The sequence below is a fragment of the Mizuhopecten yessoensis genome, unplaced genomic scaffold (assembly GCF_002113885.1).
Source record: "Mizuhopecten yessoensis strain PY_sf001 unplaced genomic scaffold, ASM211388v2 scaffold1539, whole genome shotgun sequence".
NCBI lineage: Eukaryota > Metazoa > Mollusca > Bivalvia > Pectinida > Pectinidae > Mizuhopecten > Mizuhopecten yessoensis.
In genome coordinates, this window is record NW_018404097.1 from 1,747,557 (window position 1) to 1,760,894 (window position 13,338).

The window sequence follows — 13,338 nt, forward strand, 5'->3', positions numbered from 1 at the left end:
TCAAATCAGGAAAGAAGTCTATTAAAACAGTTTGCTCATTTCTGAGTCCTATAATTGTACCTCTTGTGAAACAATTCGTCATTTTAAGAAGTAAATATTGTTTAAAATAATTAGATTTAGAAAGTTTTCCCCTGCCTGAGGGTGACAGCATATTGACTTTTGTGACCCTTAGAATGCTACAATTTCAGTCTTTATTTTCATAAACTGTCAGCATATCTTTTACGTTCTCATTGAATGTAACAATGTGTCTGCTTGAATTTATTCTTAAAAGTAAAAATTAGTAAGAACAAATTCCTCGGATTTCTTTTGAAAGGTTATATATAAAGATACTTGGTTTGAAGATAACACCTGAAAATTTTGAAGACACTTGAAACGTTAAATACGATATCAATGAAAGCATGCCCTGTTGTAGGTTAAACAATGCTGACAAGAAGAAGAACAACCTATTTGCGTCGCTGAAGAAGGGCGAACGTGACAAGAAAAAATTGTTGGACACTGTTCTGAAACAGCTTCGCGGACTTGTCAACGGCACCACACCTCAAGTACAGGGTTGAGGTCAGAGATCAAAATCATACTTTCTGTACGGTCAAATGGTTGCTTCAGAAAGAGCACTACTACAGATATATAGTGAATATGTTTGTGATAAAATTACTTTATGTACACACAGTATTTCCCACCAAACATTCTGCCCAGGGGAGATAACTTTGATCTGTGATCTTGATTTTAGTAATTACAACTACAAAAAGGATTGTGTTTTGCTGTGGAGATTAAACCAAAACGGTTCTTTGATTCATCTTAGTGATGTAACGCGGCACATGGTTTCTTGACCATCGGATTTGGTATGTCATCGTGTCCTTAAGCATACAATATTAAGTGCTATCGGGATTAAATTCCAAAATTCCTTGACTAAGCTTGCGTACAAGTTTGTGAAACCATGTGTCCATACAGAACTGTCGCTCTGTTAAATGATATAACAATGCCAGTCGTATCTAAGGCCTGGATTCCCTGAGCAACGTGTGTCAGGATACAGCAATGCCAGCCCAGGCCTGGCCCAGAGCTTCACAAGAGGAGCTTGTGATGGAATGACGGCTTTGTGATATGGGTATTAAATGTTGTTCTGTATCACTACATATCTGTGATAACTGCAATGCTTGTGTGAGGCTTGTGTGAGGCTTGGTGTGGAGGTGAACAGTGCTTGTATATGTTGCAAGATTTGTATGTAAGGCTTAATTGTATTGAAAGTTGTAATGTATGGTCGAGCCTAGTTAATCAAGTGACAGTCTTTTTGAAAGAGGCTGGATTATCAAAATATTAGGGTGGCTGAGTGGTTGGACACCCAGATCAGTGTTGGCTGGGTGGTGGGCCCCCAAGATTAGTGTTGGCTGGGTGGTGGGCCCCCAAGATTAGTGTTGGCTGGGTGGTGTGATACCCAGGTTAGTGTGGGCTAGGTAGTGTGATACCCAGATTAGTGTTGGCTGGGTGGAGGAACCCCTAGATTGTGTTGGCAGGGTTGTGTGATACCCAGACTAAAGTTGGCTAGTTGGTGCGATACTAAGGTTAGTGTTGGCTGGCTGGTGGGATACCCAGATTAGTGTTGGCTGGGTGGAAGAACTCCAAGATTAGTGTTGGCAGGGTTGTGTGATACCCAGAGTAAAGTTGGCTGGTTGGTGCGATACCAAGGTAAGTGTTGGCTGGCTGGTGTGATACCCAGATTAGTGTTGGCTGGGTGGAAGAACCCCAAGATTAGTGTTGGCAGGGTTGTGTGATACCCAGACTAAAGTTGGCTGGTTGGTGCGATACTAAGGTTAGTGTTGGCTGGCTGGTGTGATTCCCAGATTAGTGTTGGCTGGGTGGAAGAACCCCAAGATAAGTGTTGGAAGGGTTGTGTGATGCCCAGACTAAAGTTGGCTGGTTGGTGCTATACCAAGGTTAGTGTTGGCTGGCTGGGGTGATACCCAGATTAGAGTTGGCTGGGTGGAGGAACCCCAAGATAAGTGTTGGAAGGGTTGTGTGATACCCAGACTAAAGTTGGCTGGTTGGTGCTATACCAAGGTTAGTGTTGGCTGGCTGGTGTGATACCCAGATTAGTGTTGGCTGGGTGCTGCGATACCCAGATTAGTGTTGGCTGGGTGCTGCGATACCCAGATTAAAGTTGGCAGGGTAGTGGGACATCCAAATTAATGGTGACAGGAGAGTAGGCCAACCAGGTGTGTGGTGGCTTAATAGTAGGACATCAGCGGTGGCTAGGAAGCTTAAGGGGGATACCCAGATTAGAGTTAGCGTTAGCTGGGTAGTGAAACACCCAGAGACAAGTGGTGACAGAAGAGTAGGACAGCCAGATTGATAGTGACTGGATTAACAAGGCTCATCAGTATTGCAATCAACTTGTATGAGGTGTACAAATCTAAAATGTGAAGTGAACTGCATGTTTATGCCATGTCTGACAACAGTTTTGCTAATGTAGTCAACGATTCTCCCAAAATAGTCTGTTGTTTATGTTTCATAATAAATGGCATGCCTACCCTCCCCCTGAGAGCAGGGCTTCAAATAGAACTTAGGTAATATTAACGTCAACTTTTTCTCCTTCTAAATGACTGCATAGACTGCTACATATTAGTTTTGAAATATCACTTGGACAAGGGGATACCATTTTTTATAAATGAAGTTGATTGATCCCAATAGTCTTGTACAAAAAAATTGAAGCCTCCCTTGTCTCTTTCTGACTAGTAGATCATATTTCCATCAAATTTGCTATGAAGCATTTTTTTGGACCAGGAAATCAGATTTTGGAAGGGTGTATTTAGCTAGGTGTATTCCAGCATGGTGGTGAGAGGGGCAGTCCAAAATGAGGAAATATTAATCATATTAACTCTTAGTTTGCCATACAAGTGTAGTTCCTTAAATAGCAAGGTGACATATACAGGCCCTCTAAACCTCTTGTTTGAATAATAATGCCTTGTTCACTAGTAGGCTAATTATTTTCAGATTTTTTCACTAAGAACTGTTGGTATTTCTTAGTAGGTAATTGTGCAGACAGTCCGCTGAACCCATTGTGAAGAACTGTTACCAGATTTGTCACAGAAATATTGTCAAACATGGTGTACACATGCAGATATTTGTGTGGGAGATTATATATATATGTGAGGATGTTTAATTCGGACTTCACGGTCCTATATGCTCATTATTCATCAGTGCAATACACAATACTATTCATAATTCTGGTCTGATAGAGTGTGAACTTTGGTGGCGTGAGAGAGGGGTAAAAAACCAAAATCTGGTATATTTAAAAACCACCATACAGCAAGGAGGAGAATGTATTATAGAATATCCAGTTATTGTACTTGTGCTGTAGACAACATTCTTGAGGTGGAAAATAGGAATTGAGAGTCTATTGATAATTTGGTTTACAGTTGCTGGCTTATTTGTCTGGTTGAATGTGACAGCTGTGGTGGATATGTATGGTGTGTAATTGTGCACATGATCTGCCCTTTCTTATTCCTTAACTTGAGAAAATTTGAGTCTAAGATTTGTGAATCTTAGAAATGAACTTGGTACATTTGTTCACGACTGTAAGAATGTCAGTGTTTTTCTGATGTTTTGTCCATTTTTATTCCAGATTGGAATGTTCTGATTTATTAATATAAACATTCATGTATACTAAGGAAATTGTTCCAAATTTAAGAAAAATCTTTCCATTCCCAGATAAGCGATCTTAATCTTATACCTGATACTAAGTTATTCATATATTTTATCAGTATACATTGTAACTTTCCGTGTTTTATCGTGTCATTTTGGAACATTTTCCCTAGTTTGAGATTGTGTAACTTAACAAGAATACTGACAATATATGTTTTCGGCCATTATCATTTCAAATGTACCTTTATAAATGTAAATATTATTTTATGAAACAATTTGTATTTATTGTCCACATCATATGCACCATAACCTTGTTGTAATTAAGTACTCCACTCCACATTAACTCCAACAGGACTTTATACTATATATTGTTTATAAACACCTCTCCATGAACGATAATACAATACACTCCGAAACCATCGTTGGCTCCTTCTCAGATGGCCTCAATCTTACAGGGTTTTATTTAATTTTTATTTTATGATCAATTAGGATATGTAATGATGGGCATTGAACTAGGTCTCTCTTTTACTTTTAGTATAACGGCTATAAAATTATAAACATTGTGTTCTAAACAGTTTCTAAGTAGAACTCGAACTCTATAAATGTAGAGCAGTGTTGGGTATCGTCCCAATAAGGAAGACCTTATACCTTGTGAATAGTCACCTAGTGGTTCGAGGTGGAGGGAATAGCCGAGATGTGCTTACTTAAATGAAATGGCTGAAATGTATTTTTAAAATCACTAAGTATATCTGATGCCGCTAAAAGCAGTTTGAAACATCTTGTATAAAAACTAATGTCATTTGTTATTTTAATGTATTGAATGAGAATATTTAACTTGAAAAACACACTGAATATTGATACATTTCAAGTTTTTTATGATCAGGCCTTTTTTTTGCCATGATTATGAAGCAAATATTTTGATGATGATATGATCAGCTTAACTAGATAATAAGCTATAAGACCAGTGTACCAGATAATTTGGACCTGTTTATTACATGTAACCTACTGATATATTGTTTTGTCAGAAACGTAATTATATTCTCCTGTTGACATAACATACCCAGAGGAAGAGGGAGATACCAAATTATGTAGTCAATTATCAGAACTTCTTACTGAGAAATTAGATTTTTTATTTCATCAGTGGCACGCTCAACTTGATGTTATTTTCTCTGCTGCCCATCAAGACTGAAACTGTCTATTGTTGTAATGTGAATGAAGGTTGAGAGGAAACGTGGTGTACACACTGTTTATCACATTGTTGAAGCTAGTTCATAGAACTGCATTCTGCTTAAACCCTTTCACCACTGTAGACTTGAATGGACTCGTCCAGATAAATGCATGGTTGAGTCTACAAAAGTTATATAGGGGTTAATAATTATTTTAATTTCTAGTCAAACCAGTGGACACAAGAAATCTTAAAGATTTGCTTATAGTGAGTTTAGTGAAATGTAAACATGGATTGTATCATATGGAGGTTTCTGATGATCGTTGCAGGCTGGCTTTCTCTCATACTTTCTCTTGAACTATATATACAGACGCATTTCGTGTGATTTCATTTAGCATGGAAACTGGATATTTTCATGTCTCGAAACTTTCATTTTTCATTGCTCATACATTTTGATAAATAAACAGATTTTCTTGTCCCTGAGATGGTAATAATGTGCTTTTGATGAACTTGTGACTGTTCACCATGATGATTTATTTAAAAAGCAATTTTTTTAACGATCCGACACAGTTATAAACACAGATACAATACTGTAGGGATGGGAAAGCAAAACGTGTTCAAGGTTTCATAAACTCATTTCCAAAAATGAAATATTTCTAGATGTATATGTTCACACTAAATGTAGTTTATGCAAAATAAGTGACACTGTGAAGAGTAGGTAGACCAGATCGTAACCCTTGGCTAGCGAAGATGTGAAAAAATGTACCTGTATCTTTATAATAATTTTAATATTTGGCAATTATAGATACTGTACAATGTACTGTAAAAATCTGACCAATGAACCACTAGTAATTGTTTATCAGTTTATCAGAGACATGAATACTATTTTAGAACGTAATTCAAATATTTAAAGATAATGTGTACATGACTAGTGTAGTCACCACATGATTTGTTAAAATTCATTTATCGGATGGTCAAAATCGATCTTTCGTTTATTAAATAAAAGCTTATTCCTGGTACAGTTACAGTGTGTTCATATTTTAGTATTAAATCATAATTATAGCTATGGAAATTTCAATGTCCCTATACTGGGCCAGATTGAGGCTACAGTGAAGATCTTTTATCGTACCCTTTTTTTTACACAAACCTTTTTTATTGATTTGGTGTTACAGGTACAGGTGGAGGATGATCAGAGCAGAAATAATAACTTTCCGTTTGATAATATGATATCTTCTCTCACAATTCTTATATCAGTTACATTTACCAGATATTTCTAAAATATTTCTTTTACAAGTCTTTAAACTGCCTAGAATGTTTATCAGATTGAGTGATTGTTTCACATATTTAACACAGAAGTGATTGTTTTACATATCTAGTGAACTTCATTGTTACATTAATTATTAAAAAATCAATTCCATTAAGCCAAGCTAGGGTCGTGTGAATTTTTACCCTTTTCATTGTTGTTGCCGCCTCCCTGTATTATCCCTGTTTATTTTAATAAAACTTGAATCATTACGATGTTTACACTGTTTTAGATGTATACAGACCAACAACAGTGTAAATGTGATCAGAAATTGTCCGGAGCTTCAATAATACTGGTGATGTTTACCAGGACAGACTTTGAGCATGCTTCACTTGCCTGCAGTGCTGCAATCCCTGTGTAAGGCTAGTCCGGAATCTGTTGTACACAATAGGTAGGAAGTAACGTTACATCAGACAACCGTATTCAGTTAATAACAGTGTTAATTCAACTTAAATTTAAAAAATAAAAAATAAAAAAAATGTACATGTTAAGACAGGTATGATGTACGTAAAATGTATTTAGGTTAGGAGAGGGCTTAATTAAGTTATGAGAACTTGTGCCCAATCCTTTTTGTCATTTTCAAGGCAATAAAAATATGTTTAAACCAACAGTGGGTAGACTTTTAGATTACTCTAACACCCACAGTTCTTTTATTACGATTGCTTCCTACCTCTTAGGTATAATAACTTTTGAAATAGCACTTACTGTATTCTTTTTTTCCAAATAAAAAGTTATGGTATGTCAGTAATTGACTTATTGTTGTGTATTTGCATCCAAGGAGTTCCACATCAGCTGTGTGCTGACTTCGTATCCAGTATCGTCAGTTTCAAAGAACTTCCTAATTTGTGTATCAACAATGTTCTGTCTAAAGATTCCTTTTTTATACCCTGCTTTGATTGAAGTCAGGGGTATACATTATTAGCTTTGCCGTCTGCCCCTGCGTGTGTTCATCCCACTGGTTTCCAGAGCATAGCTTGCCCAATGTTACATAAATGGGCATCAAAATAGGTACATTATGGGAAGGTACATCACATCCTAAAACGAGGTCACTGTCACCTCAATACGACCTTGACCTCAAGTCAAAAACATTGGTTTCTGAGCATAACTCATCATTTTATAAATGGGCATCAAACTACGTATGTAGGTACATCATGAACAAGTGGTGTGTCACATGTTAAGAGAGATCACTGTGACCTCAATTTCACCTGTGATCTCGAGTACTAAATATCGATTAACCGAGCATACCTCAGCTGCTGTTTCCTGACTGGGCGTCAACATTTTTATATGCACATGATGCAAAGGCAGTGTTTCAGATCTTAAAACAAGGTTTCTGTGACCTTGACCTCAATAAAATAATGATTTCCGTAGGATATCTCTGTTGCTGTTTAATGACTGGGCATAAAACTATTTATGTATATAAGTACATCATAGGAATGCAGTGTGTTACATTCTAAAACAAGTTCTCTGTGACCTTGACCTCTAGAAATAAGGCATAATACAACAGGTTTCCTCAGTATTTCTCGGCCACTGTTTCATAAACAGACTTCAGACTTTATAGATACGTGAGATATGGGAGTAGGGGTATTCGTAAAGCACATGCTTAGAGTTAAATCTAGTACAGCTGTACTATAACAATGATTTATTCCATTCAAAAGAAAGACTTAAAATGCTTTATTACTTTTTAATTCAATGCTTTACATCGTCAACATATCTCAGATTCATAAAGTAAAAAATTGTGCAGGTTTGCTGGCGGACAGAAAACAACGATGGAATGGGTGTAATATGTTATACCAATTTTGACAAATAGTGAGGGATAAAACCTGCACCATAATTAATATTTTCAGTAAATATCTTTTACAATATGACACGTGGATTTCTGCAGGGAGCAACTATCAACACACCTTTATATATTGGGGAGTGCAAGCTTTTGGAAAACACTATAAATAACATATATCAAGTCAATATTGATACAAGATAAATAATCTCCATACTATACATTAAACAATCTCCAGTGGCTATTATACATGTATTTACAAACACAGAGTTACAAGCCTAACTATCAACCAACCGTAAGCAGCACCCAGCAGAATCTACCCTAGCTCCTAATCAGCGTTCTGCAGAGATTTTGTGGCAGATCTTTTAACATATCAAACAACAAGATGCAGACATTTAAAATGAATGCACATAACAAAATAATAAGTTATATTTGAGTTTCTGTAAGTGAACCACTATTCTGTGCATCAGTCATCACCATGGTTACTGTTTAGCCTTGCCCTGGTTGGCTACTTTCTCCATTGCAGCCTTGACCTGAGCTTCATCAGCCAGGTAGTAATGTTTCACTGGTTTTAAATCGGCTGTGAGCTCATATACCAGGGGAATACCTGCCAAAATGGTTAAACAATATCATTTAGAAATCAGGAACACAATAAAGTACATAATTCTGAGTTCTCACTTGTTGGGGATATATTTCTCTTACCCTGGAAAAGTGTATCCGCACTTTTACCGGTGTGAGATTTCCTTGTCTCACCCTAGGGTTGAGACGGGGGGATTCTCCTATTCATAACAATGGTATGACGTCACTTCAACAATAGAATGACGTCACGTCAACAATCCATTAACCCTGGATTTAGCATGTAACGTTATCATTACATTGTGTATATGATACACATTGGGAGAACAGGGTAAGAGAAAAAGAATCATTCACCCCCTTGTGGGTAAGATAGTGGAATCTCAACCCTCCGGGAAAGATTCTTAAGTTGCCAAACACACGGCAAAGCCTCGTATTTTGCAACATAAGAATCTTCCCCCTCGGATTAAGATTCCCCTATCTCAACCCCAAGGGGGTGAGAGATTCTATTAATCTTGCCCTTCTAGATGTTAAATTTCACCTGGAGGGGATATTTTCTTCCAACATGTACTTATTGAAATCTCACCTGTGGGATATTAAGTTTTAGAAATGTTTTCTCAAAGGGAGGCATCATGTACACCCCATCTAAATTTGTTCTGCCTTAATTTAACGCAAGCAATATGCCCCTTCAGATTCTCTATTTTTCAAACCAGCAGAAAACACTATCTCACCTGTAAATAAGGCAACTTTTACCTAAGGACATTAAGTTCTCATCTCTACACATGCTGGAATTACACCTGTTGTGGTATTTAATTCTCACCTGCAAAGAAGAAAAAAATCTCACCTGTTGGAATATTAAGTTCTGGGATCTCGGCGTCAGGTATGTTGTCCAGGTATTTCACCAGTGCCCGCAGACTGTTACCATGGGCCGAGATCACTACCCGCTGGCCAGACTATAAACAAATAAAAAAGAATTCAAATGTTTTCTAAAACATAGCTTACTGACCAAATGTTTAAAGGGTTGATCAGATTCATTCAAAGGATAATGACACTAATTACTGGTATGATGACGATGATATTTGCTGCACACTTTACCTATATTGAACTGTCTATTCCTCTAATCACTTACATATATTGAACTGTCTATTCCTCGAATCACTAATATTGAACTGCCTATTCCTCTAATCACTAATATTGGAATCCCTATTCCTCTAATCACTAATATTGAACTGTCTATTCCTCTAATCACTACTATTGAACTGTCTATTCTACTAATCACTTATATTGAACTGTCTATTCCTCTAATTACTTATATTGACCTATCTATTGCTCTTATCACTGACCTTAATGGTTGGGACGATGATGTCATGCCAGTAAGGTAGTACCCTGGCCACTGTGTCTTTGAGGCATTCACACCTGGGAACAACCGATGCATCCAAGTGCTGAAATATAAAATTATAAAAATCATTGTAACCATAACCATCAACTAACCATATTTGAATATGTTTTTTTCAAAATAAAATTGCAAATGGTAAAAAATGATTCTACTGATTCACACTTGTGTAACAAATTTATACATACACAGTATTTTGATATATTTCTCTTCTAACATATTTTGATCTCCATTGACTTGTTAATGTATCGGTAATGGGTATGTATCACAAGCATGCACCGATGATACTGTCCAAGATATATACTAATGAGACACAATCTGATCATTTGTGTACTTCAAAGATAAACTTGTTATAATGAAGCACCAAACAGGGGCCAAACAAGTTGGACATGAAACTCGAATATATTTTAATTCTTCTTCTCTCGATCCCTACATCTTACTATAGTTACACATTTCTCTTCTTTATATTTTTTTATTACAACACACGAGGTATACATTTCCCCTTCAAAGATATGTTACTTGAAAAGACATTAAAAATATGATTTTTTAAAGAAGTAATTTAAGCACATACAGAGTATTTTGGGTCGGTGGACGAAAGCCTGTCATCTCCATCCTCCAAGGCTGGAGGGGGAACATCATATGATCGCCTCCAAATCTGAAATAACATGCATAAAACAAAAGGTTAAAATCAAAGATATATTAAATGCAGTCATAAACCTAAAAGAGGTTTTGCATGCTTATACAGGTATATGCTATAGTCACCATTAAGTCAATAATTAAATTAACCTTACTTAAATCTCAAACAATTTTCAAATGCCACTTTTCACGGTGAATCTATTTCTTCAGAGTTCTTCTCCCTCTCTTTAGTTTAAGGAATGTTTCCGATCATGACTTTTATTGATTTACAGTCTGCACTGATATAGTTGTCTTCACCCAACCCACCACAACAACACCCTACCCAACACGAGGGTATATGCTACTCCAACATGAAGACCTCCCGTCCCATCATATCGACACCCCATCATACCGACACCCCATCCCCACATAAGATATCCCATGGCCATATATATATAAGAATCGACACCCCATCCCAACATAAAGACACATCACTCCAATATACCTAAGGACATCCAATCCCTCTTATCATCAGTCACCAACCCAACAAAGTACAACCAATCCCCCAACAAGGATGTCCTATTCCAAATGTTTTTTTAAAGGATCAGGGTCATCTTCTTCAATTAAGACCAAGACTGTGAACAACAAGCTTTTATAAATTTGCACCTTGACTTGTGCTTCACCATGTTTGGCGGCTGTCTCTGCCTTGTTGAGGCCCTGCAGACCTCCATAGTGACGCTCGTTCAGCCTCCAGTGCCTGGTGACAGGGATCCAGTGGTTGTCCATCTCATTCTGCACCATGTACAGGGTCTTTATCGCTCGCTTCAACACACTGGTGAAGGCTACATCAAACACAAACCCCTTCTCCTGCAACATCTGTAACAACAGGAATAACATCAAACACTTCTCGATTTCCACAATCCATTTAATGTGAAATACATGCATGTTTAACTTAGAACAACTTATAATTTAGTGTAAGCATTTCAGAAAAGAATTCTTATTACAATATCCTCTGATGATATTAACAGCAAGTCTTGATCTACAATATCACAAGCTCTCAGTTACTACATTACAAGTTATATTTAATAAACATTCTATCACTTGTTGAAAATTTCTTTTTCTGTTTATCTGTGGGTCAGTGACCTTATTTTATCCTATATAAATACTTTCCCGTAAGTTGGGGTATTACAGTAATTAATATCATTTTAGTACAATACATGACGGTAAACTCTCATATACTTTGCCAATATTACAAGACCATGAAACGTGATACTTGTCACATTTCACCGAGCAGTAAGATGAAAATGCAGCACCTCGGCTGATCAGAAGCTTACCTTTCCGGCATTCTTTGCCTCCTCGCATCCCTGCTCTGACAAATCTGCATCAAACCATCCACAGAATTTGTTTAATTTGTTCCATTCACTTTCTCCGTGCCTCACAAATACGATCGTGTACTTGGTAGTCATCTTGCCTGTGATGGATGTTCGTCCGATCGACCTTCAGCTGTACCGGCAAGGACGACCTTGACTTTGCAAATATAGCACTTCCGAGTTGCCTGATCACACAATATTCGTGAGAGTTACTTCCCTTTATACATGTAATATTCATAGTCCCGATTTGCAACATTTGATCAAATTTTCTATTAACCCCTAATTAATTCTTCCATTTATGTAGAAGTTGAGGCAACTAAAACAGAGACGCAAATTAACATATACAAACATGCATCTGGCTTTAAATGTATCTTCTATTGTCAAGTCGTTCATAGGTTTTACGGACTCTCATTTTGATGACGTGTTACCTATATTAGTAGCATTGGTAAAGTCAGAGACTTCTGACAAATACATTGCTTTACTTAAATGCTAAAATATCATCGTTTAACAGAAATCAGTAAAGCCCAAGTTTTAAGTATACCATTAGCAGGGGCGTACCAAGCGACAGGAAAAAAAGTAAAAAAATAAGAATGTATGGCAAATCACAATAAAATAAAATATTATCACTCAGATAAAAACATTAGAAAACAACAATACTCTTGGTCTCGAAAAACGCAGAGACATGTAGCTGATCATGAGCTTTAATTTGTTCCGGTGCCTTCAGGCTTCACTTACATGTATAGTAGTCTCCTTATCCGTATTCGTGTGAATAAACCCAAATTCAAATTTAGTTTTCTTTCACGTACACAAATCGTTTATAAGAAAATATACAAAAAACTTATAATCTAACGAGAAAATAGCCATCAGACACATCTCTACTAGTCCTCCTTAGGAAAGGATGCTTATTAACCCTTCCAGTACCTTCCCCTTAGAGATGAGTCTCGGTCGCTGCTTTTCGGCAGTTACGGCATGGATTAACATAAGTTGCACTGCGCAGTAACAAACACTTTTGGCTGAATGGGGATGTCTCCGATATCTAATAATTAGGTCTGATGACTAATTAAGAACAATGAAAGATGTATTGGGAAAGTGGAGTCATCTTTAATGAGACTTAGAGATCTAAGGGAGGCAACCTTGACATTGGTCCACGGCTGCTGTACAAACTAAAGCATTATCTACGACAATAACATGTATCTAAAAGAGACGTGAAACAAATATTGTTAGTAAAATCTGGAAATTAACATCTGTTTCGCTTTTAGGCCGGTTAACGATAAACCCATTTTGGAACACATGATGGAATATGGTCTGGTAAAGCCAAAGCTTAAAATGAATCGAATATGAAATGACCATCGGGGAAATAAAGTGCAAGACCACACACTTGTATTTTTCTAACGAATCGGAAAGCACGTGTTTATTGCGCGGACGAATATATTCACGAGTGCGCGGAGCGCACCGAGTGAATATATACGTCCGCGCAATAAATGTGTGGTCTTGCTTTTATCACATACC

The 13,338-nt window shown here is 37.0% G+C and overlaps 2 protein-coding genes across 3 annotated transcripts in view; one reads left to right on the plus strand and one right to left on the minus strand.

Moving 5' to 3' along the window:
• The window catches only part of LOC110464952 (exocyst complex component 6B-like), a 36,884-nt gene extending 30,034 nt beyond the window's left edge, over positions 1-6,850 (plus strand). For both annotated transcript variants that reach the window (XM_021520453.1, XM_021520463.1), the window contains one exon: positions 413-6,850. In XM_021520453.1, coding sequence (XP_021376128.1) covers positions 413-554 — 142 coding nt within the window. In that variant the 3' untranslated portion in view covers positions 555-6,850. The remainder of the gene's footprint in view (positions 1-412) is intronic.
• A 921-nt stretch (positions 6,851-7,771) lies between these two features.
• LOC110464962 (probable phosphoglycerate mutase) lies at positions 7,772-12,002 on the minus strand. The gene is made up of 6 exons (XM_021520476.1): positions 11,794-12,002; positions 11,126-11,335; positions 10,416-10,499; positions 9,795-9,893; positions 9,296-9,404; positions 7,772-8,485 (listed from the first exon to the last, which is right to left on the minus strand). Exons 1-6 carry the CDS (start codon positions 11,923-11,925, stop codon positions 8,361-8,363), a joined length of 759 nt encoding a protein of 252 aa, XP_021376151.1. The 5' UTR covers positions 11,926-12,002; the 3' UTR covers positions 7,772-8,360.
• Positions 12,003-13,338: the final 1,336 nt, after the last annotated feature.